The sequence below is a fragment of the Squalius cephalus genome, assembly GCF_949319135.1.
Source record: "Squalius cephalus genome assembly, chromosome: 16".
NCBI lineage: Eukaryota > Metazoa > Chordata > Actinopteri > Cypriniformes > Leuciscidae > Squalius > Squalius cephalus.
In genome coordinates, this window is record NC_137137.1 from 31,302,503 (window position 1) to 31,320,271 (window position 17,769).

General features: G+C 38.0%; 1 protein-coding gene across 2 annotated transcripts in view; it reads left to right on the forward strand.

Annotated features, from left to right (window-relative positions):
• Window positions 1-1,238: 1,238 nt before the first annotated feature.
• kansl3 (KAT8 regulatory NSL complex subunit 3) overlaps window positions 1,239-17,769 on the forward strand; it is a 31,538-nt gene continuing 15,007 nt past the window's right edge. The window contains exons 1-17 of one of the 2 annotated variants that reach the window (XM_079897075.1): window positions 1,239-1,422; window positions 2,741-3,026; window positions 6,623-6,793; window positions 7,019-7,109; window positions 8,538-8,723; window positions 8,809-8,940; window positions 9,120-9,236; window positions 9,439-9,537; window positions 10,406-10,477; window positions 10,564-10,638; window positions 10,770-10,927; window positions 11,005-11,068; window positions 11,319-11,507; window positions 11,965-12,121; window positions 14,252-14,329; window positions 15,957-16,133; window positions 17,664-17,751. In XM_079897075.1, the coding sequence (XP_079753201.1) occupies window positions 2,812-3,026; window positions 6,623-6,793; window positions 7,019-7,109; window positions 8,538-8,723; window positions 8,809-8,940; window positions 9,120-9,236; window positions 9,439-9,537; window positions 10,406-10,477; window positions 10,564-10,638; window positions 10,770-10,927; window positions 11,005-11,068; window positions 11,319-11,507; window positions 11,965-12,121; window positions 14,252-14,329; window positions 15,957-16,133; window positions 17,664-17,751 (2,069 nt within the window). In that variant the 5' untranslated portion in view covers window positions 1,239-1,422; window positions 2,741-2,811. The remainder of the gene's footprint in view (window positions 1,423-2,740; window positions 3,027-6,622; window positions 6,794-7,018; window positions 7,110-8,537; window positions 8,724-8,808; window positions 8,941-9,119; window positions 9,237-9,438; window positions 9,538-10,405; window positions 10,478-10,563; window positions 10,639-10,769; window positions 10,928-11,004; window positions 11,069-11,318; window positions 11,508-11,964; window positions 12,122-14,251; window positions 14,330-15,956; window positions 16,134-17,663; window positions 17,752-17,769) is intronic. The other variant, XM_079897076.1, reaches the window with a different exon arrangement.

Below are 17,769 nucleotides of genomic sequence, written 5' to 3' on the forward strand. Positions count from 1 at the left end.
ATTGATGAAATTGAGTCTGAACAAACAACTGATTTTAAAGATCTTGATCTCCTCTATCCACTGTGTTGCTAATATAATAGTGCAATGATTTTCTCTGTATAAACATAACTCATTACTGATCCTTTTCCTTATTGATAACTGAAACTCTGGAAAAGAAACTCCTGTCTTATTGTCTATACTCTTTGATGCGTCTGTGTAGATCTGAACATAGCTGTGGTACTCATTAATATATGTCTGCACATTACATGAATTACACTCCTTATCCATGTTTTATTTTTTAATTTTTTTTCTAACAATGTAAAATCTACTGTGGTGTCTGAAAGTAATCAAGGTTTTATTACTGGTTGCGTTATAGTTGGATTAACTTTTAACTGATTAACTTTAAGTTCTGTTGCTTTCTGTATTACTGTCCATCTGAAGCTTTTCATTTTCCTCCTCTCTTTTTCCCAACAGGGCTTTAAGGAAAGGTTGAAGGTAAGGTGGCAGAAACAATGGGATATGGAGAAGAAAGGTTGATGGTTTTACAGAATTCAAAGGAAACTGGGAGAGATGAGAAGTGCAGGAAAAAAACAGGAGAGATGAGATAATAATATCAAGGATGAGATTTGGACATATACGACTAAACAGTACACTTTATAAAATGGGTAAACATGATATGGGAAGGTGTGAATTTTGTGAGCAAGAAGGAACATGTTATGCTATACTGTCAGAAATACGAGCCTGAAAGAAGGATTCTAATGAAAAATAAAAAATAAATAAAAATGCAATTTATACTAGGAGATATTTTACAAAATAACTAGGGAAATGAATGTTATAGTTTTATTTTTCAGTATCTTAGAATAACTAATTTGTGGGAGAGGATTCTCAGTCCGGGTTTCTCGCAGTCTCAACAGCTACACTGACGCCGACTGAACTCCAGTCCGGGTTTCTCGCAGTCCCGACAGATACACTAACGCCGACTGATCTCCAGTCCGTGTTTCTCGCAGTCCCAACATCTACACTGACGCCGACTGAACTCCAGTCCGGGTTTCTCGCAGTCCCAACAGATACACTGACGCCGACTGATCTCCAGTCCGTGTTTCTCGCAGTCCCAACATCTACACTGACGCCCACATGAACTCCAGTCCGGGTTTCTCCTAGTCCCAACAGCTACACTGACGCCGACTGTACTCCAGTCCGGGTTTCTCGCAGTCCCGACAGCTACACTGACGCCGACTGCACTCCAGTCCGGGTTTTCCGTTGAGCCGCTGTGGCGCGGTAGTACAACAAAAGACAGTCGTCTGTAGCTAAATCTTTATTAGAGTGGATTGGAGTTGATTGTTTCCTCGTCTCATGATCCCGAGTTCCTCAGTATTATTTGCAGGAGATTCCGAAGATCGTCCTTTGGACCGAAATGACATGAAAGGAGCCTGATAGCGGACAGTGAGTATTGTGTATTGAGTTAGCCTCAAAGCTAAGAGCCTACCAGACCATAATATAACACCGTAATGCCGAAACGTAAACAGTTGAGGGTGTTCTACGTATTGCTTCATTGGTCAAGTAACACAGGGGATATTTTAGGTAGATTATTGCGATTTAAAAGCTCAACTGTATCAAACTGGCATGAATGTGACTGACTGTGTGGCGCGGGCCCTAAACACGCCCATGCGTGAAGCTTCGCGACTGGCGTTGCCACTCATGCTCGCGCGTCAGCCACCAACTGAAACTGTTACATTAAATTAACATTTGACGTAATTTAACTAAGCTAAGCACTGCAACACCGTCCTTCTCCGTATGTTGTATATATGTGCAGCATTTTAGTGGTTGCAACAGCTTATGAGGCTTTCTTGACGTTTAAGAGGCAGGGTCCCCTACAAATTGTATAACCTACAAAATTTGACATGATCATATTTTTCTTCATTGTTAATACAGTGTCATTTGATAAAGTTCAGATTTCACTAACCACATCACATGAGTGCAAATTGGTCATTCCATGTCAAATCAACTAAATTTCGGAAACTTTTCCGTCTCAAATTTTTGATTTTGTTAAGATTTATTTTCTCGAAGAAAGACAAACATAAATAGTCATGAAAGACAAAGTATGAAATGTCATGAATGTATATTGACGGAGTAATTCACTATTTTGTCGAGGGGGTCAAAATGACAATTTTCACCTGAGATTTGGAGCCAAATTTATTCTTCAGACATTCCCCCTTTAAATGCAACAAGTATCAACTGTGTGCAAAGTGTGTTTTTTGAAATGTTTATTATATTAAAAAAAATTAATTAAAAACCAGAATCTAAGAGGATATTAAGACATCTTTAATAATTTTTGAGTTACAGATGAGCAAAAAAAAAGTGCTTTTTCCCATTTTTAACTGTCACCGTTGGTATATAATGCAACAAAGATGGCTAAAATAAACAGATTTGACTAATAGACCTACCAATGTCTGTAAAAATAAAATAATGATGCTGCCATGCTACGTTTCTAAAGTCATTTTTACCTCCTGTAATTTAGCTCTTATTCTCAGGTGAAAATTGTAATTTTAACCCTCCTCTACAAAACAGCAGATTACTCAGTCAATGTACATTCATGACATTTAATATTTCGTCTTCCATCTTTATTTATGTATTTCTCTCACTAGAGAAAAAAAATCGAAATAAATGTTTTTATCCGGGGACCTCTGGTTGAGTTGACACGGCATGACCCAAGTGTTCTGTTTAACAGCATGCTTGATACTGATAGGTTGTTTAATTCAAGGGTTCATGTTTACGGTGCAAGCGTCCCTTTTTTGCGGGAACCGCAGAGCCTCCGTGTGGGGCTAGAGGACCATGTTCCGCCCTGGAGGAGAGAGAGACTTCCAGACGTCGGCCCGAAGGATGGGAACGTCCCTGCTCTTCCAGCTGTCGGTTCATGAGCGCGAGTTGGACCTCGTGTTCCTCGACCACAGCTATGCCAAACCCTGGAACGCCCACCCGGATGCCAGCAGTGCCCGGCCCACCCGCATGCTGTTCGTCACGCCTCGACGGCAGCCCGACCCCTCTGTGTGAGTATTCTCTTCTAGAAGATTGCCAGAAGTAATTAATTTGACAGTCGTTAAATCTGAAGTTTTGTAACCGAGACGTCGACTAGTCTAAAAGTAAGAAACCCTTTAAAGACTTGTGTGTATATATGATCCATTTGAGCACTTAATCTATGAATCAAAGAGTCAGATCCCATAATAAATGCAGTTGAACGTCCCACACTTATTTATTTATTATTATTTATTCTTTTTATTTATTAGTTATTTTTTCAGAGTTGAAGTAAATACATGATGGGCATTTTCTTGCATGTCCTGAATATGGTTACGCATGGCTCTAGTGGAATTGTGCCAGTTTGAAATGGCACAGCTTACATAAAACATTTCCGTTTTATAAAATACTCCCGCACCTCGATTGTCTTTTGGTCATTTCTGTGCTCTCCGTGACTGACACGAAGAAAACGCATGTGAGGTCAAATAAAAAGATTAGGCCAGACCTCTTAAGGTATTATTTTTTTCAAATGTTTTATTTTAATGTTTTATTTAAAATGCTTTTAAATATAAATGTAACAAAGTTCAAGGCACAGGGAAGAATGGGGAACCGGTGAACGGTAAACTGAAGTTTTAAAAGAAATAAAACGAACATAAACGGCAGGTGCTTCATAGCTGACTTAATGTCCCAACTTAAAGCTGCCGTCGGCAACATTTTTTTGATCATATTCAGTGAAATCGACACTAATCCGACAGAACAACATAAATAAGGTGGTTTTAGAAAAAAACCCGAGCTTCTAACTCCACCTGGAGCGTGTTATTTGTTTTGCAAAAATCCACCGCTCCCGGATCATCGGGTCCAATCAGTGCAGGGGGGTGTGAGATCTGACTGTCAATCACAGGTCGTGCACACGCCACAGATCCCCCCTCCCTCGCGCACGTTACAATATCACATGCACACGACACGCCTGCAGTTCGCCTGAAGATTGTACGAAGCGTGATGGCGGAGAGAAAATCTACTAACAAGCTTCCAATTCCTCGGTTATTGCTATCTATGGATAGATTAGCCAGGGCGGCCTACCTCTGAGTCCATGGTGTTGATCGATGCTGAAGAGACGGACGCGTTCACAGAAAATCTGGTGCACACACACTGACGAACACGACCTCGATGGGAGGGTGCTCGCTGGTAGTGGGGGAGGGGTATGAGAGTTGTAAACATTCAAAATTTTGGCTAAGTCGACCCAATCTGCCAGACTTGCCGACTGCAGCTTTAAATGTCCCAAGCCTGGTTTTCTCTCGTCTTCCGCTGTCGTCACTCCTCCTCTTACGCCCGTTTCACACATACTCCGTTTGCAGTGCGTATGTGGTGCGTATTTTTTTCCGCACCCATGTTAACAGGTTAGAGCTTACACACAGCACGTGGTTGCAGTCCGTCGATCCGTTCCAGGTGCAGTGCGTATACAGCAGTGCAGTGATCGTTTCCGCACCGAGTCTATTTCTGCTGTGCTGCAAACGCTGAATTAAAGTGACAGCGCATGTTTCGAGGTCAAAATGAACACAGATTGACCTGAAAATGTAGTAATTTCACAATAAATGCATTTAATTACATAAAATGTAGTAATCTCACCATAAATGCATTTAATTAAATACTTCTATTTTTCACAGTCAAAAATAGAAGGTAAAGCAAGGAAAACTACAATTTACTTCATCACAGCGACATAATGAACAACACTCGTCTCATTCGTTGAGGTGGAAAAACAAGTTCTTTGTGACATGCAATATTTATTGTATAAAGATTTTAATTATGCAAAAGAAAGGGTATGAGTCTGCTGTTTTTGTCAATTTTAAGTTTTAATTTAAAATGTATGCGATTTTAATATAAGTACATGGTTAAATAATTTACCACTTGCTTGAAAAACTTAATATATAATTATATATAAGTAATGCATTGAATAATACGTTGTTTAAATTGTGTTCAAACGTGAATACGTCTATTAACGAGTGTATATGTGTACAAAGAGAATCGCAATGCTGACAAAAAGCTTTTTTTAAATAAAAGCTGCTGATAACTTCTGGATTTGAAATACAAATAGTGAGTATGTGTTTGTGGTACAGCCGTGGATCAGTTACTCGCTGCAAACGCAGCAAATGTGAAAGCACTATTGCTGCTCCTGCTCCTGCTCCTGCTCCTGCACCGCATACGCACTGCACACGGAGCATGTGTGAAACGGGCGTTATCCTTCAAAACTCCTGGGACTCCAGAGTCCAGACTGGTGCAGCGCGCACTGACGTTCATTTACACTCGTGCCACCGGCTTGATGGCTCGTGCCCTGCTCTTCACCATATCATTAAAACGACAGTAATTTGAACGATAAAATCTTTTGTATTGTTGTCAGTGTCGACTAGTAGCAGCTGTACCGTTTAGTTGACTAGCCTTGCACATCCCTAGTCAGAAGCACCGAAGCACTCTTTTACCTTGTTTACACTGGAATAGACATCGGTTACGGGTACATCTCAGATAGCCTAGTTCTTCTTGAGGTCAAATGTGACTGTTAATGGTTCAGCACTGTCCGCTTGTGATCGGATTGCCTGAAACAAATGTTACATCACTGGCTTGTGACAGTGACATCAACTGTGCATCAGATTGTTATTATTTAGACATTTCGGGCTCTAATTTTTCTTTTCTTTTCTGAAATTCAGTTTTTCTGTTATTATAATTTTTCCAGAAATATTTGTAATCAAATTAAGGCATAAAACAATTTCATGAATATTTTAAAATATAATTATTTATTTTTTTTAATTCTAGGGCTGTCATGATTCCTCGATTAAATTCGAGTACTCTATTTTTAAAAGAACCTCGATTGCAATTTACTCGTGTCAATGAACTGGCAAAATCCTATAAGTTTTAATTACACGGACGTGAATCCATGAACTGCATCATTAAACCATTTTCTAAGGCTGCTCAATGTCTTAAAACCTTTTAAAAACTATTCTATAGCATAGTGCTATTGTGATTTCACAAAGACTGCGATTCAGTTGAATAATTCTATGCCCTGTGGGTTTAATATATATACGCTTTAATTATTTGCATGCGTGTAGGTTACGTGTGTCTCAGAGCGGCTCCGTTCACAGTGAATGCTGCTCCACATGAACTGTTATCATTGACACAAGTGAAGTGCGTCTCAAACTCCATCTCTGTGTGCTGTCAGTTTGGGTCGCTTGTTATAACATTAATCTGGAAACGCAATATGCGCTATTTCATCAAAGTTTTAATGTAAAGAAGTTATAAACCTACGCCAACACAGGGGAATGCTTCAATATGTCATATAATATATGTATAGTAGTCGTTTTAAAGGCCATTGTTTGCTTAGGTCTATTTTTATTACTACAAAAAAAAAATCTGATTACTGATTAATCGTCAAAATAATCGACTGATTACTCGATTGCCAAAATAATCGCTGGTGACAGTCCTAAAAAAAAATCCTTTTGTTTTCGAGCAAACGAGGTGCTGCACAATAGAGGTTTAACTGAAATCATAAGGCCCTAGACATTTCAAAGCTAGTTACCTATTTATCAGTAAACGTATATCACGTCATAAAATGTATAATTGGTTGTGATGTTGTCCACTACAGTGATTCGGACATTTCCATTGATGTAGAGACGGTCAAACCCACTCCAATGCCCCTCTATGACAATCAGAAAGCTCGTAGTGTGATGAACGAATGTGAACGGCACGTTCTGTTTGCACGAACCGTCGCTGATGGACCACCTCCTCCCGATGATTGGGAAGAACACATCAACAAGTAAGAAAAACTACTCTCAGTTAATTACAACATCACAGTTTGAGAACGAGGATGTTCATATTTTTGTAGGGTCTTTCAGCAACACAGATCTCAAGTTCTTTAGTTTTTATACCGTCTAACTGTTGCAAGAGATTTCCGTGTTCAAAGAAAACTTTTTCTTTTTGCATGGTCATGTTTGAGAGATTGCTGATATGACTGTTTTTGTTCTGTTCTGTTCTCTTTTAGGGCTGGCTGGTCATTGGCTCAGAACAAGCTCTTCAATAAAGTATTAAAAGCCCTACAGGCAGAAAGACTCGGCAGACTGGCCAATGATGGTGTGAGTTTTCAAAACTGGGTTTATCTTGCAAGCTCTGTTTTATAATCAGTCAAATCCATGAGATGCTGTTTCTTAAAGATGCTCACAGTAGTATCATCACTGACAGAGGATAGTAGTCTTAGACTTGCATACTGCTTCATCCTACTATATATATATCTATATATATATATCACAAGGCTTAGCACTGAGCAATAATTTATGCCAATGTTTCTTAAAGTGATACTATAGTTCACCCAAAAAGTAAAATTCTTCCATCGTTTACTCAGCTTTATGTCATTCCAAACCTGTGTAATTTTCTGTCTTCTGCAGAGTATAAAAGAAGATATTTTTAAGCAGTTTGGAAACCACACGGTTTTGGTTACCATTGACTTTGATTGTATGGAAGAAAAAAAAACCAAAACAAAAACAGACATTTCTCAAAATATCTTCTTTTGTTCTCCATTGTAGAAATGAAAATCATAAAGGTTTGGAACAACATCAGTTTGGACTAAAGGCCCCATAATCACACAGAGATGCAAACTTGTCACCTTTCAACAAAAATCACCGTTTTGATCCCAAATTTGGTCATTTGTGTGATTTGTGTAAATATGATAAGTTTTTGAAATTGGCAGTTAATATTCTGGTGTTTTCAGTGACTTTGAGTGGCTCTGCTGCACCACATGATCTCCCTCTCTGCATGTGCTGTAAGGTTGGGTCACTTAAAGGCATAGTTCACCCAAAAATGAAAATTCTGTCATCATTTACTCACCCTCAAGTTGTTCCAAACCTGTATGAGTTTCTTTGTTCTGCTGAACACAAAGGAAGATATTTGGAAGAATGTTTGTAACCAAACAGATCTCGTTCCCCATTGACTTCCATAGTAGGAAAAAATATATACTATGGTAGTCAATGGGGACCGAGATCTTTTTGGTTACAAACATTCTTCCAAATATCTTCCTTTGTGTTCAGCAGAACAAAGAAACTCATACAGGTTTGGAACAACTTCAGGGTGAGTAAACGATGATAGAATTTTCATTTTTGGGTGAACTATCCCTTTAACATCTTCCCAAATTTGTAATGATAATCAGTCTAGAGAGAATTTAGATTGACTCTTCCCTCTTTATCCTAATGCGGTAATCGGCAGTAATTTGGACCCCGCCCCAGAGGGGTCACGTGTTTGTCACCTTTTATATCACTGATGAGTGTGCCTTTTAAAGATAAGCCTATCTGTTTTTATCATAACTATATTGTTAGATTTTATTATTTGCATTTTAGCAGTGTTTTCTCCCTGCTGTTCACTAACCAATCAACACAACCCACCAGTTTGACAGTTTACTTTTTTTTAATTGATGCATATCTAGTCTAGTGACAGTCTATTAGAGAGAAATAGTTCTGTGAAAGTTGTCAGGTCGTGCTCTCTCTCAGTCTCTGTGTCTCTGGTCTCCACAGGCCTGTAATGAACCTGTCTTACGCAGGATAGCTGTGGATAAATGTGCTCATAAGGTACGCCACGCTCTGTCCAGTGTCAGCTGGGACATAAAGCTGACACAGTGGCTGCATAGCACACTTGTGGAGTCTTTGAGTCTTGCTATGCTGGCGGCTTACCTTGATGTACTGCAAACACTCAAAAGCAAGGTGGGATATCTTATTATCATACCACTGTGTGTTTAGAGTCCATAGCAGGAGGTTACAGGAGACTGTTTTTATTCTTTTCTTTTAGGTACCATCCCTGATTGACCGGATGCTGCTGTCATCCTCTGTAAAAACAGGAGCTGCAGGGGCTGAGGCTCTTTCCCTGCTCCTTAAACGCCCGTGGGACCCTGCTGTGGGTGTACTCTCACATAACAAACCAGTACGTACCAGGCTTTATTTTGATGGTTTATTCATTCCTATTGAGAATGAGAGAGATTTGGTTGTGGTCATATTTCTATAATAAAAAGGTCTTTTACAGAAAATGTCTGGTGATGGTCTCCTGATGGACATCTTGATTGCTGTCTGAATCAAATCTGAATTAAATGTTTTTATTTTCAGAGTAAACTTCCTGGATCTCCACTGATCCTGTTAGCTCCATCAGGGCCAACCAACCCTGCCTTCTCCACCTCTCGGCGAATGAGATTCTGGCAATCTCAGCTCTCCTGTCTAGGGAAGGTATGCAAAATCATAAGCGAAACACTTTGATTTTAGTGTTCTCCACAATCATTTCTGATGTTGGCTTGGTTACATTGAGAGTAACGGCATTTTGTGAATCAACTATTGCATTAAATTTAACATCTATCATCATTTATAGAGTCCCTTCAGTTTCTGATTCAAATAAAACTGCACTTTTTAAAGTCTATATTTTGTGATTCAGGTCATTCCCATAAACGTTCATGTGGGCAGTGGAGCCAACATCGGAATCACGCAGTGTTTAGAGCACATGATCGGCACAGTCAGAGGAAAGGTCATTGAGGTACGAAACGACACACAGCGCTAGCTAGAAAATGACACTTTTGCTTTACAGGAAAAGAAAAATCAGGGATGCGATTTTTGTGTATCGGACAGCCGTAAATATTAGCATTGTAATTTTACAGTTGTGTAAAATAAATTATTATTGTTTTGTTATATTGAATGTCCATTCAGATATCCCAATTCCATATGATGTTAGCAATTTGTGATTATCTTGGTCTTATAAGAAATTAAAGGTGTATTCTTATATTACTTGATTGTTTGTACAAATAAATGTCTATGGAGAGCATTTATTTGTGGCATGATGTCAAGTACCACAGAAAATTATTTGGACACATGCCACAGTTTGTGAAGTGTGAAAAATATGTTTACATAGCAGAATATGTCCACTCATTTTATTACAAAAGATACTAAAACTAAACGCATATTAAACAGCATTATATGAAATATGTCTAGTATTAAAAACAGTCCATAGTTTCTAGACATATTTCATATAATGCTGTTTAATATGTTTATTTTTAGTATCATTTGTAATAAAATGAGTCACATTTTAATAGAATTTTCTTCTTTTAATATCACTTGGGAAAACATTTGATTTTTAGAAAGTTTTTAAAAATGTTTTTAAGAAGGACTCAACAGGATTTTTTTTATTATTATTTTAATTGAAAAATTTAAAAAGTATCAAATTAAGATAGTAGATAGTAGAAACTTGTGTAGTTTCTAAAGTGCTTCAAGTTTTTGTTTATCATTTGTATTGTTAAATGATCATGTTCTTGCCATGGAGATTAATCTTTGGTGATGACAGGGAATAAAATTGATTAATTTTTTTGATAAGTATATTTGAAGGTAAATTGTATGTATTTGCTCTCTAGGTTCATAGTCACTTTCCCCATAAACCGATCATCTTGGTGGGCTGGAATTTGGGGTCTTTGATCTCTTGTCATGTAAGTCTCTCTCTCAACAACAGTTTTTTAATGTCTTGTCTGTGGCTGGCTGTGAACTGATGATAGATGTGTATTTTTGCGTCCAGGTTTCCCTTATGGAGTACATGACTGCTGTTGTGTGTTTGGGTTTCCCTCTGCAAACTGTCAGTGGGCCACGAGGGGTAAGAGGAAACAGTCCATAGATTCTCACTCAGTGTAAACCACTCTTTGTCATGATGAGCTTCATGAAATCATTTAGCAGATACTTTTGAAGTTGCTGGCTGAAATGTAATGTTTGTATTGTGTTTGTCAGGATGTGGATGATCCGCTGTTGGACATGAAGACTCCTGTGCTGTTTGTGGTTGGTCAGAACGCACTACAGTGCAGTCCTGAGAACATGGAGGAGTTCAGGGAAAAGATTCGAGCTGATAACAGCATGGTAGTTGTCGGAGGGGCAGATGACAACTTGAGGTTTGTGTCTTCGGACATTCATGTGTGTTTCTGGGGAATCCCTCTGTATAGACAAAAACACTCGGCTTTGTTTACAGGATCAACTCCACTAAGATGAAGACAGAAGGCCTGACCCAGACCATGGTGGATCGCTGCATTCAAGTCAGTACTTTTAACTTATGTTCCCCACATCATGATCATTTAAAGGCAAAGTCAGTGAAGCATGACTTAAAATCACTTCCTTGAGAGGGGTTTCTTAAGACATTCAGGGAGAGACTGAAGTCCAGCTCAAGACAAAGTCTACTTTTAGGGGAAGCTGACCTTAAACGTTAGCTCTGATAAATGCATAAAGCTCTGTCTTGTGTGACCTCTTTATTCTTTAGCCTTAATCTTTTTTTCCCCCTTTTTTTAGGACGAGATAGTTGATTTTCTGACAGGTGTTTTGACCCGTGCTGAGAGTCATGGTCATGGCTCTGGTGAAACACGAGATTTGGATGCCGAGAAGAAGAAGAAACCACGCCGTGAGCTGCCCTTTGACCTTGAGAGGTCACGACCCTCTTCACCTGCTGTGAGGGTACCCATCTCCCCATCTGGTTCAGAGGCAAGACAAAAAAATGCTCAAACGTAGGATATAGAGTGCTGAGATAAGGTCTGTGGTTAACACAAGCTTAAGATTTTTTCACATTTTATTGAAGTCACGTGACTGTAGTGTAGTTCGTTTATAGCTTACGTTTAGCTTTTTGCTTCTGCCGATTGGCTTCAAAATACATAAACGTTCATTTGTGAAGATTATCTTGTTAGTCGCTGAATTTTGTCAGTCACAGAACTTCTTTTCTGCAATAATCCAATATCCAAAGCCAATGGAAAAAAAAATTATTGGATTTGTCTCATGGGAACCTAACTTTAAATACGTTGTCAGTGCAGCACTCTATAGCAGCAGATATAAAAGGTTTATCTGTACCTACATAGAAAAATGAAATGCATAATAATATGGCTAAAACCAATCAGTACATGTAGATGATTAAGTTAATCGAAAATCAATACTGTTTCCCCTCCAGGATATGTCCAGTGTCTGCAGTAGTCCTACAGCCAGTCCCAAACCCAAGACCGTCGGGCTTTCTCCAGCTCAGAAATCCAGTCTCATTACTGCCACACAGCTTCTGAAGACCCACATGCAGCGCTCAGGAACGGTGCTCACACACAAGCAAGCACAAGGTGTGTATCTTTCCAGGTGCAAGTTCACAGATTCGGCCCCAGAACCCTAAGAGAGCTTACATGCAGGATGCTTTTTCACATTTTGTCTGTGTTGTTATTAATAGTGCTAAGATTATTTACGCCTTGTGGGAGACAACTGCACGTAACATAACTCGTAACAAAACCAGTAGGGTCATTCCGTGTCTCATCAGAAATTTCGGAAACTTCCCCGGCTCAATTTTTAGATGGTTAGTATTTTTTTCTGTAGAAAGACGAAGATAAATAGTGATGAAAGCCAAAATATGAAATGTCATGGATGTATATTGACTGAGTATAATCCGCTGTTTTGTAGAAGACAATTTTTCACTTGAGATTTGTTAAAATGACTTTAGAAAGATGGCAGCATCATCATTTTATTTTTGCACAGAGATTGGTAGATCTATTAGTTGAATCTGTTGACTTTAGAAATCAAATTCAAGTTAGGTTTTGTAGATTTCAAGCTAGATTTTGTTTGCAGTAGAGTCCTCATACATGCATATGGAAAACAAAGGAGCACATATCACACATCATTCAACTTAAGACAGTAAAAATTAGGAAATGGCAACAATAAAAAAAATAAAAATTAAAAACAAGTAAAGTTTTTACTGGTCCAGAGTAAATGAATACATACATCAAACCAAAGTAAACACCTATGCAAAATATAGCTATGACTTATTCCGCAGTGTAATGGCTGCAGGGACAAAACTGTTTTTGTGTCTTTTTGTTCTACACCTGGGGATTATAAACCTACACCCAGAGGGTAGAAGCTGAAACTCTGTGTGCAATGGATGGGAACTGTCGTTTAAGATTAAACCAGTTATGCGCTGTAACTGTTTTATGTACAAGGTCTCCACATTAAGCTGTGGCTCACCAGTCAGCCTGCTAGACCACTTTACTATTTGGTTAAGTGAGTTTTTATTTTTCAAAGAGAGGTTCCCAAACCAGGCTGCTAGCGCAAATGATAAAACTGATTCAATAAAAGCATGGTAAAAGAGGGTCATGATGGATTTGTCAATGTGAAAGTGACTCAGTTTCCTCAAACAGAGCAGGCGCTTTGTTGCATTATATGCCAACAGTGACAGTTCAAAAATGGCAAAAAGCACTTTTGCCTCAAGTTTGCATGCCTGTAACTCAAGAAGTATTCCAAAGAAAAGTTTAAGAATGAGAATCTAGAAAGATCTTGAATACTTTTAGATTTACAGTCATGATAACTTTAGAAAAATAATATTTATGGCACTCATACAGGTGTGTTCTATGCAATTGAGCTGATAGAAAAACAAATGAGATACATTTCTAATTTGAACATTCTTTAGATATTCCTAGAAAAAAAAGTATCTGCTGTGTGCAAAGTGACCCACATTTGGTTTTTGACCACTGACAATGTGTACAATTGACCAATTTACTCATGGAGCCACATTAAGATCTCCATATCTCTGGGATTGAACCATCGAGGGCCTTTAAAATGAAGATGCCAAAAGGAAAGTTTAAGAACCAGAATCTAAAAGAATATTATTAAGATTTAATACTTCTTGAGTTACAGGCGTCCAAACTTGAGGCAAAAAAACACAAAAAGTGCTTTTTTCCATTTTTGAATGGTCACCGTTAGCATTCAATGAAACAAATATTGCTAAAATAAACAGATTTTACTAACATACCTACCAATCTCTGTGTAAAAATAAATAATGATGCTTTAAGTCATTTTTACACCCCTCTAATTTGGCTCCAAATCTCAGGGGAAATTTTAAGCCGGGAATCTCTGGTTGAGTTGACACGGAATGACCCAGTAGTTAAAAATGTGTCTCATGACCCCTGTGTGCTGTTCCATGCTGTTTTTGAAGAGCGTGTCTTATGTGTATCTGCATAACTTGAACACTAAATCATGTTTAAGCCTGATGGGCCTCTTTTAACCCTGAGCTGTTCTGCTGATGCCTGTGCATGTTAAATGACAAGGTCTACACAGTTAACTATCTGGGAATATGTAGTCACATCATCCTTGTATTGAGGAGAATCCCAGATCCCATCAAGCAGTAATGTTGTGTGTGATTCCTGTCTTTTCTATCCCCTGTGCTTTCCTTCTTCACTCTCTCCATCTTTGTCTTCCGTTCGCTACAGCTCAGTTCGCTGCTTTTATGAAACATAATATGCTGGTGAGGAAAAGCATTCCTCCTGGCAGCCCTTCATGTCTCTTTGGTAAGTATCTCTCCCTCTCTTTTTCCTTCATTCTTTTGTCTGTCTGCCCCTTTCATGTCTTTCTTTAAAGTTGTCTGTCTTGTCTGTATCACAAACGTCCCTTTTAATGTTTCACCAGCTTTTGTGTTTGCAAAAGGCAATAACAATAGTTAATGCTTCAAATAATGACTGCTTGCAAATGTATGTTCTTCCTGGCTGAATCTATCTTAAATCAATGTATATTTTTTCCTGCTTAATAGTTTTAATAACAGAGTAAGTGAATTGTTTACCTTTTCACACGTCAACACATTCAAGGTATTATTTGATCAATACATTGCCTAGGCCTATATTATATTATATTATATTATATTATATTATATTATATTATATTATATTATATTATATTATATTATATTATATTATATTAATTATTGGCATCGGTCAAGTTTTTCTGTGCTGAGTAAAGTTGGAAGTGGAACTTGTATTGACAGCTTTGAGATCCCAGATTGCCTTGGTTATATTATTTACAGTAATGTTGCAATTTTTGTTTTAATTGAGAATCAAATAAATAAGCATAACAAATATTTATTTTAATGTTAATACATCATTTTAATAGGCCTTTAAAATCTGAGTTTGCACAAAACATTATCCATATTAGGATACTTTTGACTTATTAAAGAGCCTACAAGGCTTTAAAACTGAACATAATCTCATGCTACCAGTCAGTGCAGTTACATTGTTACGCCAGAAGGTGGCGGCAAGGGACCGTTATGACCGTCGTTATGAGTGTCATTATTAAACCATTAATCAAACTAATATGCTTAAATGCTGATTCATTCATGAATGAAACAATGAAATTAACTTTGAGCACCACTTTACAAGGCTTAGTCGATGAGCGTCGCATCACCTGGGTAACGCTGATATTTCACGTCAATAGCATTGATTCCATGCACAGGGCTAAAATTAGATTTAATTAGATTGAATTTATTGGCTTTTTAATAATAGACTAAAAAGCAAGAGAGTTTGCCTCACTACTGAGGATGATGCAGAATTACATGATTACATACTAAATGAATTTGCTATCGCTTTACATTTTTTACCACACTATTCTTCCAAACTCTTTTTTTTGTGTGTGTGTTCAGTTGCACTTGCTTGTATGGATTTCTCACCACAAGCTTCTCAGCTGAAATCGCAGCCTTGTTAGTGTCAATATATCATCCATTGATTGTAATTAAACCAGAATCATTTCACGTGAACATTGTTTCCCCATAGCAATGAGAAATAAATTATGCTGTAATGGCTAAATTGTACATCATCAATTCCAGTTCACTTTTGCAAATAAGGACAGGTTATTTTCATACTATAATTACATATTTATTAGTACTCACCCCTAACCCTACCCCTGTTGTCAAGCAGACTTGAGTGCGTTTCCTTTCTGTGCGCCTAAGTTCAAAAAGCATCTTTCACACAAACCAAACGCTGACGTCAAAATAATTTTGGGTCCGACTCTTTTGCAAGCGTCTTAATCTGTACCCATAGACCTCTGCAGCATTTCATATTAACTGTATCGGCTCCTTGTGAGTCCCTGAGTGACCTTGAGACTATAGGAGACTGTTGGAGCTTAACCCCCCAGCATCATGTGTTTCAGTGCCGGTGCCCAGTGAGCAGGTGGAGGGTTTGGACCGAGACGAAATGAGGCTCCACCTCAAGAGAAGACAAACTCCCAGTCCCACTCCCAACAAAGCCTCCAAAAGAGCCAAGATCAAAGTGACCATCGTGTCCCATGGAGACGCGTCAGGAAGCGCTGGCTCCACTGCTCAGGAAGGTACTGAAAACACAACCCGCTCATTAAACGATCTGTGCCACATATTGATGCATTTAGGCGGAAGGAGGAACGTTTTCGTTTAAGCAATTTTCAGCCAGATTGATTACTTTAATTTGCTTTATGAGTGAGCCTGTTGTTAAGCCATTTCTTTAACTCTTTCCCTGCCAGCAATTAAAAAAATTTTTTTATCATTTTTGATCATTTTCACAAAAGTTTCATGGCCCCCAGAATATATTTTTGTATGAACAAATATATGAACATGCCTTGTAGGAAGAAGGCATTCTGCTTTTAAACAAAAAACTTTATTTTTTATTCTAGCTTAATGCATTCTTTTTTTTTTTTATCAACACTTGAATGTTTTTAAGTTTCTTTAAAGCAACAATTTGAGCAAAAAGCTGTTTCATTAATGGCATGTGAATGTTCATGTCATTCTGAATAAATGCATTAATATTCATTCAAAGTAATTCATTCAAATTAACAAAAATGTTGCACTTATTTTTTGTTGTTGTTGCATTTTTTCAACTTTATATGGACAGGCTTTTAATCTTGAAGAAACAAGTTCTACTTGATGTGTGATAAGATTGCTTTCAACCCTGCCGAATGGTTAGCTTTAGATCTGTGTTGTTGTGACATTTGCATGATTTATGCAATATCATGTTGAATCAGATAATGTCCCCACACTTGCATAACTTCATTACACTGCATTTGCACTATATTTTGTAAGTTTCCATGTATACATAGAACCTTGTTTTTGTCAAAGACTACGTCAGATCAAAAGATCGATAGATCGAGTCCATCAACACCCCCAAAGCTTCAAAGATTCAGGACTCTTTCAGAAGATGCCTTATAGCGCCTCCTACCGTATAACAGTGAAAACACGGAAAGCTGGAAATGTCCGTCAGTGGCGGGGAAAGAGTTCATCATTGATGCTTGTATAAGCTAGGTTTAGATATCAGATCCACACAACATGCTAAAACAGTAACTTGTCTTAGTGTGTCATGTTGAATGAAGCACCTGGCTATCATTACCCTATTAGTTGGGCTGGTTGATGCAGTGACACTACCGTTCAAAAGTTTGGGTTTGGGGAGATTTTATGCTCACTAAGGCATTCAGTGAAAACAGTAATATTTTGAAATATTATTACAATTTAAAATAACTGTTTTCAATAAATATATATTTAACTTTAATTTGGTCCTGTGATCAAGGCTTTTTTTCCCCAGGATTCTTGAAAGGAATAGAAAGTTCAAAAGAACAACATTTATTTGAAATACAAGTCTTTTGCAACATATGTCTTTACTGTCGCTTTTGATCAATTTAATGCATGCTTGCTGAAAAAAGTTATTCATTTTTCAAAAACAACTAACTGACCCCATAGTTTTGAATGTAAGTGTACTTCTCCAGTAAAGCCATTATATAATTAAATCTCGTAATAGCCTACATAATCCCACGTACAATTTGAAAAAGGTGTCTCCGACTGTGTCTCAGGCCACCTCATGGTGTTTACGCTTGTATTCCTGTTTTTCTGTGCAGTGGGTTTGTCAGGAAAGCCCCTCGGACTCACAGTGGGCCAGACGGTATCGGGGGCCAAAGAGCTGTCTGAGCTTCTCAGTGCACAAAGGTACCTTTATCTAACACA